We start from the raw sequence: 18,515 nt of genomic DNA on the forward strand, positions 1-18,515 counted from the left end.
AAATCCATGGAAAAGTTTGTTTGAAGTCTGACCGTGTGTATGAGGCTTTAGACATATTAAGTAGAATTTATCAGAACTGGAAAAACAGAATCCTGAGCAGATGGGCATGGCAACTAACTGGATTCTGCCTTTGATTTTCAAGCTATAGATAGACGCTGATTGGTTGCCAGGCACAGCTGCTCCAGATTTTGTATGCTTCAGTTTTTTGATCAATTCCCTTCAAAACCAGACAGCTAGCTTTTTCAGCTGTTGTTTAGAGATGCAACATGTAAAAATAACAGAACATAAAAAATGAAGCAGTAAATGTCTTCTGGCACTAAAAACTGAAACGCAATATAATGTGGAGAAAGCAAACACTACTGCTACAAAGTATAAAACGTAAATTAGCATTCATGCTGGAGGGATGCCTGGTGCTACAAACAAAAGCTGTCCGTACATCACCACTGCTGCATAATCTCTTCAAGACATTGAAAGACTGCCAGAAAAAGAAAAATGTGTTTCCAAAGTGAGTCGTAGCACAGAGTGAAAATGCTGGTATTTGAACAAAATACAATTCCTCCATTCCACCATCCACACATTCGATGTGAATAGGGGAATCGCTCTCACTGTGGCATTGTATTGTGACAATGGGGAGACTTCCCTGATCACTCGAGGGAAAAACTCAACAGGCTGTTTGTACAATAGGTCAATCAACAGATCGACTTGTGTATAACCAGCCTGCCCATACATGGATCATAATTCAGCCAGTGCCTGCTGAACCAGCCGATATTTGATCCATTTATGGCTGGCTTAAATTAGAGAAATCTAGATGTGTATGGCTAGATTCAGGCAGCATGGAGCCCTAGGCAATGCAACAGTTTTGGCTTCCCTATCCCTTTGATTGACATTAAAAAGGTTTTGCAATAAACACAGAAGCTGTTGCATTGTCTGAACAGCCATGACACCTCTTCTCCTCCACCCCATCAGACAGCAAATGCCTACAAGTACATCCCCCTAAGAAAGTGACATGCAGTTGTACAGCTTTTACCAATTGCACTACCCTCCTGGTTATTGATCACCCCCCTGGACATTCATTTAGCCCTACACTCCTGCCTAGTTTGCCTTGTGGATGATCTAGCTATGTCACTATGCCACAGGTCCAAATGGATAGGAACAAACTAGTTGTCTTGATGAATGTTCATTTTTCCTTATATGTAATTAGAACAAATAAATTATTTGGTAACAATGCATTTGGTTGAAGTTGGCAATTGCAGAAATGCAGTTGGTTTATTTTTCCGGTAAAAGTTTACCGTAATTATGAACAATCATATGTATCATTTTGTGATTATTCTGAAGTAATGCTATCACCCCTTTTCTCCACCTCGTTCAATCAGAGAAAAGCTTGTATTCATTGGAAAAAATACACCGCTTTCTCTGAATGGCATCGGTGCCAAGCAGACAACCCCTTGTGGTTACTATGTAGAAGGGCAGACACTCCACACTTGACCTAGATGGCTGCTGCCATTACTGCTAATAGCAGTGACTTTCAGGTTCCATAAGGATCGGTTCGGTATGAGAGATGCTTACATTGGTCCAAGCTGGATTTATGTAACTATGCTATAAAAAACTTACCTAAACTCTAGCTTTAGGAATGCAGCTAACAGTTAAAATTAAAAGGAAACCAGTTTGTTGTCCATATACCTAATGCATGCATACAGGGTTTGTCCTATTGTTGCTGCAATAATAAAGCTGGTTTGTCAAAAGGTTATTCACAATATTCATGAATGTTTATACTCCTAAGATTACACTTCTGTTAATCATAGAGACTTCATTAATAGTAATTAAGGGGTGTATATTGTATGAAATGTTTGTTTTTGTCCACCTAATACAAAATATATTATCCTTTGTTCCAGGAGTTGGAGATCATGTAGATGCTCTTATGGTGGAGAATGCACAGCTCAGAGACACACAGTAAGATTTTCTGTTATCTTTTTGGCTTGAAATTAGTCTCACAAGAAGGGATATGTTAATTGTGACCATTACATATATTAAAATATTTTGAACGTATATTTACATGAGTAAGTAAGTGCTGCTTATGCCCCATACACACGATCGGAATTTCCGATGTAAAAAGTCAGACAGACTTTTTCTATTGGAAATTCTGACCGTGTGTATGCCCCATCGGCTTTTTTCCACCGTGAATTTCTGAGAAATTCCATCGGAGTTTAGATAGAGAACATGTTCTGTTTTACGCCGATGGAATTCCGTAGGATGTGATTTTGGCCAGACAAAAGTTTTACCGTGTGTACGGGGCTTTATATTACTTACCTTGGCATTTTTGTACATTAGAAGGCAATAAAGTGTCTGTTTCTATAAGGCCTCCTTATATATACAATTATAAAAAGGGCTGTCTTCGCCCGCACTGGATGCACAGGTATTCTTTGCATCCATGTGTAGGTAGTCCATTTTGTATACACTGGGACCAGTGACTGCACAGACACAGCCACTGGTCCCAATTTGACAGCCATGTGTCCCCAAACATAGACTGTGTGTGTTCAGAGATACACATTTATACCTGCATGGCTGTCATATTAGGAGCAGCAGTTGTGTTTGTGCACCTGCTGGGTCCCAATAGACATGGATGGGACTGCCTGCATGCAGGTTTCAGAACACTTCTGTGTGGGCGAAGATGCCCCTCACATGGGTGTATGCAATGCCTTAAAATGAAGCAAAGGAGATGTGATTTTATCGCCGGGGTTATGAACTTTGAAAATAAAATTCTGCAAAATGCTTATAATACATGGCTTAATGAGGGCTTGGTTAAAAGTTCTTTTACATCCCGGTCTCGGCTACATGTGAATTGAGTTTGGTGGTCTCAGCCCGGCTCCCGGTGGGTGTGCTATGCGAGGTAAGCCTGCGCTTAGTACGCCCACCCCCCTCCCACAAAAACCACCACACTTACACGCACTCGAAATTGGGTTAACAAGCACGCACTTTGACCACGCGGTCTCTAAAAAAAGAGAGGCGAAGGACTAACGGGGCTGGTTGAGCGGGCAAATCCTCTCACTCCCCTATAGGGAGTCCCTCTGCCCTGCTGGGCTTCAAAGCGGAGCAGGTAGGGTGGGCTGTGTGGGAGGACCCCCTCACACACCCACCATTGCCACCCGGGGGCATGGAGAAAGGTGGCAGATTGCCTCTGGGGGAGGCCTGCCTACTCCCAACTCCTGCAGTCCGGCTCCTCTCTCTCGAGAACACGCACAAAATACACTTTAAAAAAAAAAAAAAAAAAGTTCTTTTACTTTTGTTCAGAGGGTATATATACTTTATAGTGCATAGTCCGGACACAGGATTACGTTGTACATGATGGAGGGGTTCATCTGTTCTCTTTTTCAGTAATATTTGTAGATTAGAGCTCCCCAGATTTTATTGATTCCAATGTCATTTGAAAAAGATGTTGAAGTCTAGCAGAGGATATTTACTATTAAATTTTCATGCTGCAGCTTTAAGAAATGTATTATTATTATTCTTTTTTTTTTCTTTTGTAATACAATAAGAAAAACGTTATGCTTGCAGTACCGGACAGCTGCACACAATGCCTGTGTTCATTCACCCCTTCCACTACATACTTTGGTTTCTGAGATAAAGATGTGAGGCAGGCTATGTGTGGGGCTGGGCAATAATCACAGAGGACACCTTCACCCTCATTAACCTATGAGGGCCGCTGAATGTGCGAACAGACAATCTGACTACTCTCTAATACTCGGGTTGATGGGACTGGGAGCAGAACTATAAACTGGAGCATTCTGCTTTGCTTTTTATGTGAAGGCAGAAGGGCGGGTGGATTAGAAAACTGATAATGTACTCTTTAAATATATATCTTTTTTTTAATGTACAGGAGTGAAGTTGATATGGCTAGGAAGAGCTTGATTGCGAGAGTTGAGGAGTTGACAGCAGAGAGGGAGACACTTAGACGTGAGGCCGAGAATACAGGACAAAATCTATCGCGCTGTGAGTTCAGGATGAGAGAGACAGAGCAGGAACTGCACATGTGAGTATAAAACACTGCAAATATTGTATACTGTACCTGGCAAAAGGCTGAAAGTCAAGCTGGGACAACATAGTAACCACTCCTAGGTCAGACCTGTCCAACTCCAGTCCCGGGTACTTCTGATCAAATCTGATTCTCTTTGGGTTCCAATCAAGAGTCCTTTCTTATGCTGGTGGTGTTATCAGATATTACCTGTGCTCCTATGGTAAGTTAATCGAGTAAATCCGGATGTGTACACTTTTTTACATTGGTATCCTTACAATATCAGATGTCCGTCATGGGGAGGCCTCACTCTCCTTATTTCTACAACATGTTGCTTTAATAGTTAAGTTGGCCATACACTAGTAGGTTTTCAAATGCCCTTTCATATGAAAAATCGAACAAACATTTGTATGCAACTTCTCAGTACATTTATTGACTTGAATGTCGTTTCTAAAGTAATTCAAATTTTAGTTTGCTTTTACATTTGATTTTGTAATGAATGAACTTTCCCAAATGAAAACCACATAAAAAAATGTGTTGGTCCGAGAAAATGTTTGTATCCTGCTCCTTAAAATGTTTGCATCACTGCAGTCAAAAACTAACACTGACTCAACCCAATTAATAATTCAAAAATAGAATGAAAGTTCTTAAAGGGAAAAATTTCAAGCAAAATTCTACTAGTGTATGGCCAGCTTTAGGAGTCACCGATCTATCCGCAGCTGAGGAGTTCAGAGCTTTCAAGGAGTTTCCAGATTTGTATAATTTTCTGGGCTATTTGCTTAGAAAAATATTTAAGCCTGTGAGTCTGCCTTAAAGCCAAGCTAACTTACATATTTAGAAGCAGTTCATTAATCTTGGACCCCTTTCACACTGGGGCGTTTTTCAGGTGCTTTGGCGTAAAAAAAATGCCTGTAAAGCGCCTGAAAGAAGCCTCATCTGCAATCCAAATGTGAAAGCCTGAGTGCTTTCAGAGCCCTTTCATACACTGCCAGCGCCCCGGAAAATGCTGGTAAAGCTCCGCTAAGACTCCTTTTACACTGGGGCATTTTTCAAGCGCTTTGGCGTTAAAAAAAAAAAAAAAAAAAGCGCCTCAATGGGAAGGGGCACTTTAGTGTGAAAGCACTCAGGCTTTCACATTGGGATTACAGATGAGGCCTCTTTCAGGCGCTTTACAGTCGTTTTTTTTTTATTTATTTTTTTTACACTAAAGCGCCTGAAAAATGCCCCAGTGTGAAAGGGGTCTTATGCCGCATACACACAACCGTTTTTTCATGACGTGAAAAATGCAATTTTTTTAATTGGTCATTAAAAATGATCGTGTGTAGGCTCCAGAGCATTTTTCTCGACGTGAAAAATGCCCATTAAAAATTTAGAACATGCTCTAATTTTTCTCAACGTTTTTCACGTTGTGAAAAGCGGTCGTGTGTAGGCTTTAACGATGGGGAAAAAAACGCGTTATGAGACGGGAGCGCTCGTTCTGGTAAAACTAGCGTTTGTAATGGAGATAGCACATTCGTCACGCTGTAACACACTGAAAAGCACGAAGACTGAAAAGCGCAAATCGTCTCTCACCAAACTTTTAATAACACAAAAGCAGCCCAAAGGGTGCCGCCATCCGAATGGAACATCCCCTTTATAGTGCCGTCGTACGCGTTGTACGTCACTGCGCTTTGCTTTTTTTTCATGATCGTGTGTATGCAAGGCAGGCTTGACAAGAATCGCGTCAAGAAAAACATTGTTTTTCCATGGCATGAAAAATGGTCGTGTGTATGCGACCTTAGCCCTAATATTTAAAAATATCGGTTTTGGTTTATTTGCTGTTAATATTTCACATTGTAATTTATTATATACTGATCTTCCTTCTTTGTATCATAATAAGGCCTCTTGGCACACTGGACATTATAAAAAGGCAGTAATGTTAGCTGTAGAGTGAGTTTTTTAGCATTTTTGTAGTTTTTTCAGGAAAATTATACTCCCATAAAAGTTTATGGTTCAAAAAATGCTGCTAAATGCTGAATAGCCGCATTTTTAAGCTTTTTTCACAGTTAGACCGTTTTTACAGCTCCTCTCCACTAATTCTGCGTTTTTTTTCCAGCTAGAAAAACACCCCTGCCAAAAACTGCTGCTAACCGCTTCTGTGCGCGTGGACACATAGAATAACATGCTGGGGAGTTTATTGACTGCAGAAAAAAAATGTCTAAAGCCAAAAAACAGCTGCTATAAAAACATCCAGTGTGCATGAGGCTATAATGATTGTAAAAATGGCCTTAGTTGGGATCTAGTTCAGGGTTTTTCTTTTAAACTTTAATTCATGTGAAGTGATTTCTTATGTTTCAGGACTCGAATGGAACTGGATGAAGCAAGAAAGCTGTGCAGGGAAGATGCGGAGGTAAATATGTGTGTGTATATGTGCATATGCTTATATATGCTTGTTACACAAATGGCTAAATATATTGTATTTGGTATTATTAGACCCACTGCTGTGTATATATTCTCTAACCAATATTTGTAATTCTTGTTTGCAACGTATGCAATCCACACACATCTGTCATACTATATAATCGGGCAGGAGACACTGTTAACCAATTAAGGACCGCCTAACGCCGATATACGTCGCCGTTTTCTACTTTTACTCTAAAATTGAAAGAGATTGTTTTGGCCCTTATTGATGCATACTGACACAAGCCTGTCACTTTCACCAGTACGATCTATGGCCTTGGGTCCTATATGGCCTCTCTTGGGGCGCCAAAACCTTTTTTCTTTACACCATTTTATTTTTTTGTATGAAGATTAAATGCACCCCAATTGGGTTTTTGCATGTCCCAAACACTTGTTGGCTCTTAATTGTCCAATCCAATTATGGATCCAACCATTTCTCAACACAAGGTGCATACAATTCCGGTTGAGGATGCCCCATCGTTTAAGGATCCCACTAATAAGAACCTCTAAGCTCTTTCTAAGTCCATATTCTCTTTGGCCGGCTCTGTCTTGAATTAGTTTTTTGTGGTAGTGCTCTTATGCCAGACCATGACTGAATGAATTAAATTAATTTGAATAAACCCTACACTATGATTCACTGCCAGCCCCCCTATTTTAAGCTGCCATCCTGAACTGTGAAATTATTTGTTAAATACAAAGGCTCTAAATACCCTGAGAGCTGTGGATGATGGAGGCAAGTAAACTGACCATGGTGTCAGGGCTCAGCAACCATGATGAACCGTGGTCAGTTTTACAGGGGAAAGGGCTGAACCAGGCAGGATCCAGATAGACCGGTTAGACAGCACAAGCACTTTGCTGTTTTAACCTGCTATAAGAAAACATGATCTCTTTTCTTTTTTTTAGGGTTACAACCACTTTAGTGAGATATAACCTGTACTGATGTTGACCTACAGATCATTATAGAAAAAAGAAAAAATACTGCGCTATCTAGTAAACTAAAAAGCCGCTAACACAGCAAATGAGATCAAAAAGTTGCTAATAAAACATGTGTAGAAAAGTGTAGCGCCAACAATGAAACAATTAGTGATAAACAATTGTAAAAGATAACGTGCAACACCACGTGAATTAATGGTATATTAAAGTCCATATATTAATGACTGAATCAGTGAATCCTTCTCAAATGAATGGAAAACGCACACATAATCCAATGCTTAAAAAATGTGAAGAGTCCACCACCACTTATGACAAAGGGGCTTACCGGATCGATTGGACCCAGACAGGCATATACCTACTAGGCCAATCAAACTTTGTTAAAGATGATACGCTGAAGAGGATACACCATACACGTCATGCGATTCGGTATCAATGAAGAAAACCTCAGGATTTTGCAATGTTCAATCGAGCTCATAAAAAAGGGTAGCAGGAACAACAGCAGTTCATCCCGACATGTTTCGTTACAAAAAGAACATCATCTGGGGTGACCAATTTTTTAAGCATTGGATTATGTGTGCGTTTTCCATTCATTTGAGAAGGATTCACCGATTCAGTCATTAATATATGGACTTTAATATACCATTAATTCACGTGGTGTTGCACGTTATCTTTTACAATTGTTTATCACTAATTGTTTCATTGTTAGCGCTACACTTTTCTACACATGACCTACAGATCATTAATTTCGTTGACTTTGTTGTCTTTTTTTTTAATTTTAGCTATGATGGTTTGCAGGGACTTTCCTGCTAATATGGAGGTGGAAATGCTAAGACATCTTGCAGATGCACCATGGTTTCTGCCAGACCACCTGGATCTTCTGTCCTAAGGACCAATTTACCACCCTGCTTCTCAGTCACTGGCCATAACAGCATGGCTGTTGAAGCTCAAGTTATAAGGAATAGGGGCATCTCTAAAAGTGCTATCCCTATGATGCTCAAGGATAAGAAGTCCACTTCCCACATGGTTTATGTGGTAGGTGTAGTTTGCTTGTTGTGAGTCCAGGGGCTTTCACCCAAGGAGTTTTCTCTGTGGGACAGTCTTTCGTTATTGTAGTTGTGTCTGAACCACAGTTTGATCCTTAGTACTACGGTATCAAGGGCCAGATCTGTGTTCTTGCCATTCTTTTTAAAAAGACTTTTGGCTTCCCACTTCCTGATCAAGACCTTTGTGCGAGGGAGCTCCAATGGGGCTCTCTTTAACCAATTCCTCTCTGCTTCCAATGGATTTGAATTTCACTTTTTTGTTTCTTCAGAAGCACCCATTTGAGTCTGTCAGGCACATTCTCTTTCTGCTCTGATTCACAAGGTAGTTTTCCTTGTTGGTAGGTATGACCTCAGCTAGATGTGTATCTGAACTGGCAGCTTTATATGGCAATAACAAATTTTGGTCCTACATAGGGATAAGGTATTACCATAATCAGGACATTGTCCATCCCTCTTTGTTTCCAGTCCCAGTTCGCCAAAAACAGACGTCTCTTCACTATCTAGATTTAGTTTGGGCTGTTTGAGTGTATCTCCGTTACTTCTTCATTCTGCAAGACGTGTTCTATATTTGTTGTTCTGAATAGGCTCAGACAGAGTGCTCTGGCTTCTAGATCCATAGACCATTTATAGGTGACTCAGACTGTCATGCAAGCTTATGGTCTTAACCCTACTTTCCAGTCAAGGCAAACTCTATCAGGGCTTCTTGGGCATTTTGGCTTTAGGCCGCAGGTTTGTAAGGCTGCCTATTCCCTCAATGGGGGAGAAAGAAAAAGGGATTTTTGCACTTGCCCTACAATCCTTTTCTTGAAATCCATTGAGTCACAGGTTAGTTTTCTTTCTTTAGTTTTTCATAAATGATTTGTGCATCTGACTGTCTCTGCTGGCAGGTCTTAGGATGTTTAGACACTTGTTTAATGACTGAGCAACAATATGGCATCATATTTAGAACTTTGCTATACTAATGCTTGTACAGGACCATATCAAAAGGGATTACCAATTAATGTCACCAAAACAATTTCCTAGGTTGATATTCCAGCAGCTCAAAGAAAGAGATTCACCAGAGCGGAAATGGCACGTGTGCTGATGGAGAGGAACCAATACAAAGAGAAGCTGATGGAACTGCAAGAGGCAGTACGCAGGACAGAAATGCTCAGGTAACGACTTTTCTATTGCTGAGGGTTAAGTGATATAAAATTCAGAGATTTATTAATGTAATTAAATTCAGTACATGGGCTTATTATGTGAGTAGGAATAAAACTTTTAATGTCAGGTTTCATGTTTTTAAATGCATGGAAAATATTGCTCATCTACGAACGAAAACATTAAATTAAATTTTACTATGTAATTGTTAAATGTAAATGCCTGTACTGAAACAGCCTACCTGCTCGGGGCTTTAGCTTTTCATCCAGACATTGTTGTAGTGTAGAGCATTAATCCACTCACTGCTTTTTATTGGTAATTTGGTGATCCATTGCAGTATAGGTCTTCCTCTTGGATGTCTTTCTCCCAGCTGAGTTACATAAAATGTTTTGATAGTGTAATTTCATCCACTTGAGTGACATGATCTGTCCATGTAAGTTTGCTTTGGTATATGGTTGTACAATAGCAAAGATGTCAAACAATCAATTTCAAAATCGGTTGGCCATGGACACCTTTTTAATTCAAATGTTATGCCGTACATTTTTGGATTTAGCTGCTTAAAGTACCAAAGCTTGCTTTTCATCTTGTTTTAAAAGTGCCCAGGTTTCAGCACTGTACAGAACCCTGGTGGGACTCCATATCGAGAAAAGCACTTGATTTATTTTGTTTAGAGAACAATATGGATTTCATAATTACTTTGAGAACAATTGAATACTCTCTGATACTTTTTTTAAGAATAGAACTCAAGTACTTGAAGCTTCCTTTTGAGTATGTTGTATTCATCAAAGGGGAAGTATATTTGGCAAACTAGGACCCCTTTCTGCTGTACCTTCTTTTGGTTAATCACTAAGCCTTTTAATATGGAAGACTTCTGAAAGAGAAGAAAGCATTGTTTAGACTAGACATAATGAAGAACTTTATTAGCAACAAAATCCAGTAGCTGCTTCACCCTTTTATGCACCGTCTGGTCCGGATGCTGAGTTTCAACTTCTCTAAAGGGCAAGACGTAAAGTGATAGTATTTTTTTTCTTAAATAACAAACATGTCATACTTACCCGCTCTGTGCTATGGTTTTGCACAGAGCCCCCCTGAATATCCTCTTCTGGGGGTTCCCCGCCAGTGCTCTTGACTCCTCCTGCCCACTATAGCAAACCACTTGCTAGAGGGGTGCTTGTGCAGGCTAGATCCAGAGTCAGGCTGTTTGTGCCTATTAATAAACACAGCTTGGCTTGGCTCTGCCTCTGTGCCCTACTTCCTGATTCCCTCACCGAGGATGGCGGCGGCAGCATCCGAGAGATGAGCGATTGCTCGTCCTCGTATGCCGGCATTGCGGGCGCGCTGGACAGGTAAGTGTCCATTTTTTAAAAGTCAGCAGCTGCAGTATTTCTAGCTGCTGGCCTTTGAAAAAAAAACATTTAGGTGGACCTCCGCTTTAAATACTGCAAAAAAAAATAAAAAAATAAACCTTTGTTTAGCCAGTCCTAATCACAAAATGTAAAAAATTTTGATTTTTTTTTTTTTAATATGTCATTCCTTTGCTTTAGTAAGCTTACTGAATAGTATTTGTATTTCATTTTATTTCAGGGCCTCCAAGGACGTTCAGGCTGTACAGATGAAAAAATCCTCTTTCTGGAAAGTGTATGTGTTAAATGTTTATAGTAATTCATTATTTAAAACTGATAATTTTAAATACATTTTTTTATTTAGACAGGGAAATGAAAAAAAACAATTAAATGGATTTAAAAAAAACAGCTGGTATAAAACACCTTAATTTGCCATTGTCTTTTTGCTGCGATTCTTTGACCAGCAGCAAAGACTAAGGACCCTTTCACACGGGCACCTTCCGTTCCGATCAGCAGGGGATCTGTGAGCTGATCACCTGCTGATTGGAGCAGAGCGAAGCAGATGACAGGTCCGTGTCCTCTCAGTTATTGCATAGTAGACACAGGACAAATCCTGCTCTGCTCTATGGGCGGCCAGGAGTAACCAAACTGCCTCTGATCCAACAGGCCGGACCTGATAATATTCGCTAATGTCTTCCTGCTTTTCTTCCTGGCCAATCTGGCCAGGGAGCCCTAGGACTCCCGGGCCAATCGGGTCTCAGGACCCACTTCCTGTTCCGCCGGGAGGAGAAGCAATAGTCCGGCTCTCCCCTTGGCAAGCTGCAACAGGTGGAGGGGCAGCTTCCAGGAGCCCTTTTCCCCAGATCCAGCACCCCCTCCTGTAAGGACACGGATGGCCACCTTCCCGTTCCGTGTGGGGGTTCTAGTGCTAGTGAGGGGCAGCTTCCAGGAGCCTGCACCACCTCAAATATTTAGCACCAGCTGCCACTGGCCCTCAGAGTCAGCCAATCGGGGTGTATTTCATTACACAGAGCGGCCAGTCTAACACAGGGAGCTTTTTTTTTAGCAAGTAATGTAGTATAGAAAATGATGGTCTGTAGCCGGAAAAGGAAAGAAGGGTATTTTATTCCCCTTACACCTTTAAAAAATCATCTGTCAATGGCCACTTCCGTACATCTTACCTGACAGGTTATTTTTACATGTCTATCTTTTATATACTGTCATTTTCAGAAGTGTGCAACCCCTCTCAACAATATTTGATTTGTTTTTTTAATTTATTTTTACTTATAGATTTGACAAATTATTTAGCCCGTCCAGCGGTCCACCAGGAAAAGCAGAAACGCCGCCACCAACTCCACCCACCTCTCTGCACAGAGCGCGCTCTACATCCGCTGTTTACTCCATGGGTCAGATAAGCAGCGCTTCACGGAACCAGTCTGTCAGTTTTCGCACACACAACCCCTCACATACGAAGTGGGTACCTTTCTATCATTCAGTATTATTTTGTGTGTCAGTTGTAGATATGAATTAATTGTATTAAAGTGAACATAACTTTTTTTTTTTTTTTTTTAAACCGATCTCAATCTGAAATATAATTTTCTCTTGTAGGTGGAGTGTGTAGGGTATGACTGCATGTAATCTATCCTTTACAGTCCTGTGTCACCTGCCCTCTACTGGCACCTCCAAACGCATTCTGTCATTGGCATACGTGTGTTCATAAAGGGCATCTCACTAAGAATAGATTGGTAGAGTTAAGTGAAATGATTGCTTTGTGTAAATGAGACTCAACTCAATATCCCTGTCAAACCATGAGAATTCAATGGTAAATCCTCCACACCTGGGTATTCATAGTGGAACTGAGAAGCGTTTTAATGTGAAACAGCAAATAAAAAGCTGTCATGACATTATTTTTCAAATTAATAACACTTTCAAAGTCTATGCATCTTGTGATACCTTTAAAGTATCGTTGTTAATCATACTATTTCCTGTGTGCTCAGGTAGCTTGTTAATCCTGGGCACAATAATTTCAGAGGCCCCAACTCAAAGCTACGCTCCAACTATGTCATTAATAGTCTGCAGCAAAAGCCTCAATGAGCCTATACAGTGCCTTGCGAAAGTATTCGGCCCCCTTAAACTTTGTGACCTTTTGCCACATTTCAGGCTTCAAACATAAAGATATAAACCTGTAATTTTTTTTGAAGAATCAACAACAAGTGGGACACAATCATGAAGTGGAACGAAATTTATTGGATGTTTCAAACTTTTTTAACAAATAAAAAACTGAAAAATTGGGCGTGCAAACTTATTCCGCCCCCTTAAGTTAATACTTTGTAGCGCCACCTTTTGCTGCAATTACAGCTGTAAGTCGCTTGGGGTATGTCTATCAGTTTTGCACATCGAGAGACTGAAATTTTTGCCCATTCCTCCTTGCAAAACAGCTCGAGCTCAGTGAGGTTGGATGGAGAGTGTTTGTGAACAGCAGTTTTCAGTTCTTTCCACAGATTCTCGATTGGATTCAGGTCTGGACTTTGACTTTGGCCATTCTAACACCTGGATATGTTTATTTGTGAACCATTCCATTGTAGATTTTGCTTTATGTTTTGGATCATTGTCTTGTTGGAAGACAAATCTCCGTCCCAGTCTCAGGTCTTTTTCAGACTCCATCAGGTTTTCTTACAGAATGGTCCTGTATTTGGCTCCATCCATCTTCCCATCAATATTTACCATCTTCCCTGTCCCTGCTGAAGAAAAGCAGGCCCAAACCATGATGCTGCCACCACCATGTTTTACAGTGGGGATGGTGTGTTCAGGGTGATGAGCTGTGTTGCTTTTACGCCAAACATAACGTTTTGCATTGTTGCCAAAAAGTTAGATTTTGGTTTCATCTGACCAGAGCACCTTCTTCCACATGTTTGGTGTGTCTCCCAGATGGCTTGTGGCAAACTTTAAACGACACTTTTTATGGATATCTTTAAGAAATGGCTTTCTTCTTGCCACTCTTCCATAAAGGCCAGATTTGTGCAGTATACGACTGATTGTTGTCCTATGGACAGAGTCTCCCACCTCAGCTGTAGATCTCTGCAGTTCATCCAGAGTGATCATGGGCCTCTTGGCTGCTTTTCTGATCAGTCTTCTTCTTGTAGATTTGCAGTGGTCTGATACTCCTTCCATTTCAATATTATCGCTTGCACAGTGCTCCTTGGGATGTTTAAAGCTTGGGAAATCTTTTTGTATCCAAATCCGGCTTTAAACTTCTCCACAACAGTATCTCGGACCTGCCTGGTGTGTTCCTTGTTCTTCATGATGCTCTCTGCGCTTTAAACGGACCTCTGAGACTATCACAGTGCAGGTGCATTTATACGGAGACTTGATTACACACAGGTGGATTCTATTTATCATCATTAGTCATTTAGGTCAACATTGGATCATTCAGAGATCCTCACTGAACTTCTGGAGAGAGTTTGCTGCACTGAAAGTAAAGGGGCTGAATAATTTTGCACGCCCAAATTTTTCAGTTTTTTATTTGTTAAAAAAGTTTGAAATATCCAATAAATTTCGTTCCACTTCATGATTGTGTCCCACTTGTTTTTGATTCTTCAAAAAAAAATTACAGTTTTATATCTTTATGTTTGAAGCCTGAAACGTGGCAAAAGGTCGCAAAGTTCAAGGGGGACGAATACTTTCGCAAAGGCACTGTACCAACTCTAACGCAGGACTGTTAAATCCTATAGTAGCAGGGCCCAGGTTTAAGCAGAAGACAAAACGTCTGTAAATTCTGTGTTCAGGATTAAGGGTCACAGGAAACTATTTAGGAATAAAAAAGTATCTCTAGACACCAAAAGGAGCCGCTACTTTGGGGATACCAGATTCAATCATAATTCAGAGTTACAAAGATCATACTTGCCACACTTTATTCATGTCAAGCTTGCAGAGTGAAAAGACTTCATGGTGTTATTGGCTCATATATATGTTTGTAGCTGATGGCTCTAGACTACTAACCTTTTTTTGCTCTCATTAGTGATGATGATGCTGTACCATTGAGAAGCAAGAAACATGAACATTACCGCCAGATTCGCTCACACATCTGGAAGGAGTATGGGAGAGCGCAAATTCATGGCTGGAGTCTTCCTCCAACTTTAGCAAACAAGGTCGGTAGACTCTACATTGAATGTTTTTAGAGTACTGCCAGATGCCTAAACAGACAATATCGCTTTACTTGTATTTGAGACAAAATATAGCAATCTGTTTACTGTGATTTTTTATTAAAGGTTAGTTTGTTTTCTAAATAGGTTCCTTTAAGCTAGTGCATTGTTGGTTCACTTACCTTTTCATTAATTTTCCCTTCTAATTGTTTTTTTCTGTTTTGTGAATTTCTCACTTCCTGTTCCTCCTCAGTAAGCTGTTTTGGCTGACTAACCCCCAGCCAGACCATGGGGGCACGCTTACTGAGGAGAAACCGTAAGTGAGAAATTCAGACAAAGGAAAAAAAACATTTAGAAGGGAAATGGAAGGAGAAGGTAAGTGAACCAACAATGCACTAGCTTAAAGGAACCTATTTAGAAAATAAAAAACAAACCTTTACAACCCCTTTAACCTTCTATTAAGTTCTCATCCTTTCTGAGCACCTGCTGTAGTTTAACCTTCCTTAAAGTGGTTGTAAACCTCTGACATGAAATATAAACAAAGAATATCCCTCTATAGTGTGTACTTGTCTCAATCCAGAGCACAGAAATAATTTCAAGAAAGACTATCCAAAGGCCAAAAATGGGAATCTTTGTATTGATACGACTTATCTAGGCATAGTATGACATGTACTAGGTGAAATGGTTTCAACTGGTCTGCTGGCTCTCTGTAGCAAATCTATCCAGACCGTGGGACCTCTATATTCAAGGTATATCCCATTACCGGCGCATACATATGCAATTATCTGGAACATGTCATACTATGCCCTAGTAAAGTCGTATCAATACAAAGCTTCCCATATTTGGCTTTTGGATACTCTTTCTTGAAATGACTTCTATATTCTGGCTGTGTGCCCAATGATTGAGATCTTTGTCATCTTAATCTATGGTGTGGGTTCACCTGCTGGGTCGGGTTTTCTTTCTCCGCCTCCCCTTTTGGTCGTCATTCGGGGTGTCTGTTCTCGTCTGCATTCCACAGAACGCTGCAGGACCAGAGAAGCCATATCTTCCTGTTTTTTTTTATTTTTTTTATTTTTTTTATTCTGTTTTTAAATTCTTGATGTGACGTAGCTAGCTACCTGCTACTGCATGATATCATAGATACCTCTACCACTTGTTCCTGATGAAGAGGATTAACGCATAACTTCGAAACGCGTTGGATTTCACTCTGCCTAGTAAAACAAAAGTGATTTAAATTAGTGGTTATGATCTCATGATTCACACTATGTTACACATGTTTCATGTATTTTTGTATTGTGTCTGACAGTCAATGCTGTGTTCTATTTTATACTCTGTAATATTAAAAATACCGTATTTATCGCCGTATAACATGCACTTTTTTCCCCTTAAAACCAGGGGAAAATCGCAGGTGCGCGTTATACGCCGATATGTATAAAAAAAAAAGCAGGTTACATACTCTGTGAAAAAAGGATAATGCGCTAAATCAACTGATTAAATAAAGGTGTCAACACATCAAAATACTGGAGAAATAGGACAAATTGATACAAAGAATAAAGTTCCAAATTCTAAATATATATCGTCCCTTGTTGCTGTAATCCTGAAGGCAACTCAATAACACTTTGCCAGACCGCACACACACAGTGTGTGAGATATAACCAGCTTGATGGTGTGATGATCAGCCTGTCAGGTCAAAAAAGTGCTTTCCACCAGGTATTCACAAGTTTCAGATATGCAAAGAAAGGGAGACAGAGAAAAGACCGATAGTGTGACACCGTTAAATGAAACACTAACGTCTCACAACACTCAGAACATCACTCACGAATCCCCGGTAATAGATAGGCTTTAGCGTGTGTGCATGTAGGCTGCTCAGCTTGTCAGGCTCTTCATCCGGCACCTCCGTGCGTCCCGTCACTCAAGCTCCTCCCCCACGCGTATCGTCACTAGACACGTGACTTAATCATGGGTCAATGTGTGAATGGGGCTTGCTAGGCTATAAATAGCCTGTCACACACTCGCAGCGGCGCGAACGGACCAATGGGGAGGCACCAATGACTACATCATTGCAGATACACCACCACATTTCAGCCGTTGTGGTTTATAAAAATGTATCTATTTAACAAATTTTAATGTGATACAAAATGAGACAAAATAACTTTTAAAACCGCTGTCTTAACAGTAACAAACAAAAAAATAGTTTTATCTCAGGTTCTTATATGGGCAAATCCGTGCAGCTCAGACTCATCTATTATGAGCACATACAGACAATACCCCGTGGTTTTCATGTAGTATTACTACCACATAAGCCAAAAATATATATATATATATTGATAGTGTATAACCATATACAAATACACATAAAAATAAAAATAAATACATATAAAAAATATAAAAAATATATATATAAAATGCAAAGTAATCCACCATATACATGTTAAAATTGTTACATGTGGATCAAGCCAAGAGCTGTCAATCACATATCCCAATCTGCACTTAAAATAGCATCATACGCTAGGATTGCATAACAATACAAGAGCACTATACCACTAGCCAAGTGAGTATACGCTCATAATAAGATAACAATAAGATAGCTGATAGGGAGATGTGAGAAATATACATATATATAAAATACTGTTAAAACTTATTAAAACCAGAGATTTAAAAATCAGATATAAAACAGTTAAGATCAAAGTCGATATTTAAACCATTCGGAGAGAGAGATCCCATCTCATGGATCCATCTTGATTCTGCTTTACTTATCTCTCTCACCCTATGGCTTCCTCTCCAATGGGGACTATATTTTTGTATGCCCCAAAATTTCAAACCCTTTGGGTTCCCTTGATGACATAACTCAAAATGGCGGGAGACATTATGTTTCGGGTATGCATTTAAAATATTCTGTACATGCTCTCTTAATCTTTTCCATAAGGGTCGTTTAGTGCGGCCTATGTATTGTAGGGAGCATGGACACTCCAGGACATACACAACACCCTCAGTTCTGCAGGTAATAAGGTCATCAATATTGTACTCCTTCTTGGTGACATTTGAAGTAAATTTGGTACATTTTTGACCATTAAAATTCGTATTCTTACATGCAAAACACCTCTTGCATGGAAAAAATCCCTTACCCTGAAAGAAGGTAAGTACATTTTTCTTTGTTGGAGGATCAGGAACGTTTTTAGCTACTAAGTCCCTCAGTGTGGGAGCTCTGCGATATACCACCCTGGGGTTAATGGGTAAGATACCCTGTAGCTGCTGGTCAGATCTCAGGATAGGCCAATACTTTTTAAAAATGGCTTCTAACTGTCTATGTTGGACAGTATAGTTCAAGATAATCGGAATACATAGGCCGCACTAAACGACCCTTATGGAAAAGATTAAGAGAGCATGTACAGAATATTTTAAATGCATACCCGAAACATAATGTCTCCCGCCATTTTGAGTTATGTCATCAAGGGAACCCAAAGGG

At 40.0% G+C, this 18,515-nt stretch overlaps 1 protein-coding gene across 2 annotated transcripts in view; it reads left to right on the plus strand.

Moving 5' to 3' along the window:
- The window catches only part of LOC120915260 (C-Jun-amino-terminal kinase-interacting protein 4-like), a 187,797-nt gene that overhangs the window by 95,963 nt on the left and 73,319 nt on the right, over positions 1-18,515 (plus strand). For both annotated transcript variants that reach the window (XM_040325629.1, XM_040325630.1), the window contains 7 exons: positions 1,893-1,950; positions 3,875-4,027; positions 6,347-6,398; positions 9,448-9,578; positions 11,149-11,202; positions 12,198-12,380; positions 14,926-15,055. In XM_040325629.1, coding sequence (XP_040181563.1) covers positions 1,893-1,950; positions 3,875-4,027; positions 6,347-6,398; positions 9,448-9,578; positions 11,149-11,202; positions 12,198-12,380; positions 14,926-15,055 — 761 coding nt within the window. The remainder of the gene's footprint in view (positions 1-1,892; positions 1,951-3,874; positions 4,028-6,346; positions 6,399-9,447; positions 9,579-11,148; positions 11,203-12,197; positions 12,381-14,925; positions 15,056-18,515) is intronic.

Source organism: Rana temporaria, chromosome 10 (genome assembly GCF_905171775.1).
Source record: "Rana temporaria chromosome 10, aRanTem1.1, whole genome shotgun sequence".
Taxonomy (NCBI): domain Eukaryota; kingdom Metazoa; phylum Chordata; class Amphibia; order Anura; family Ranidae; genus Rana; species Rana temporaria.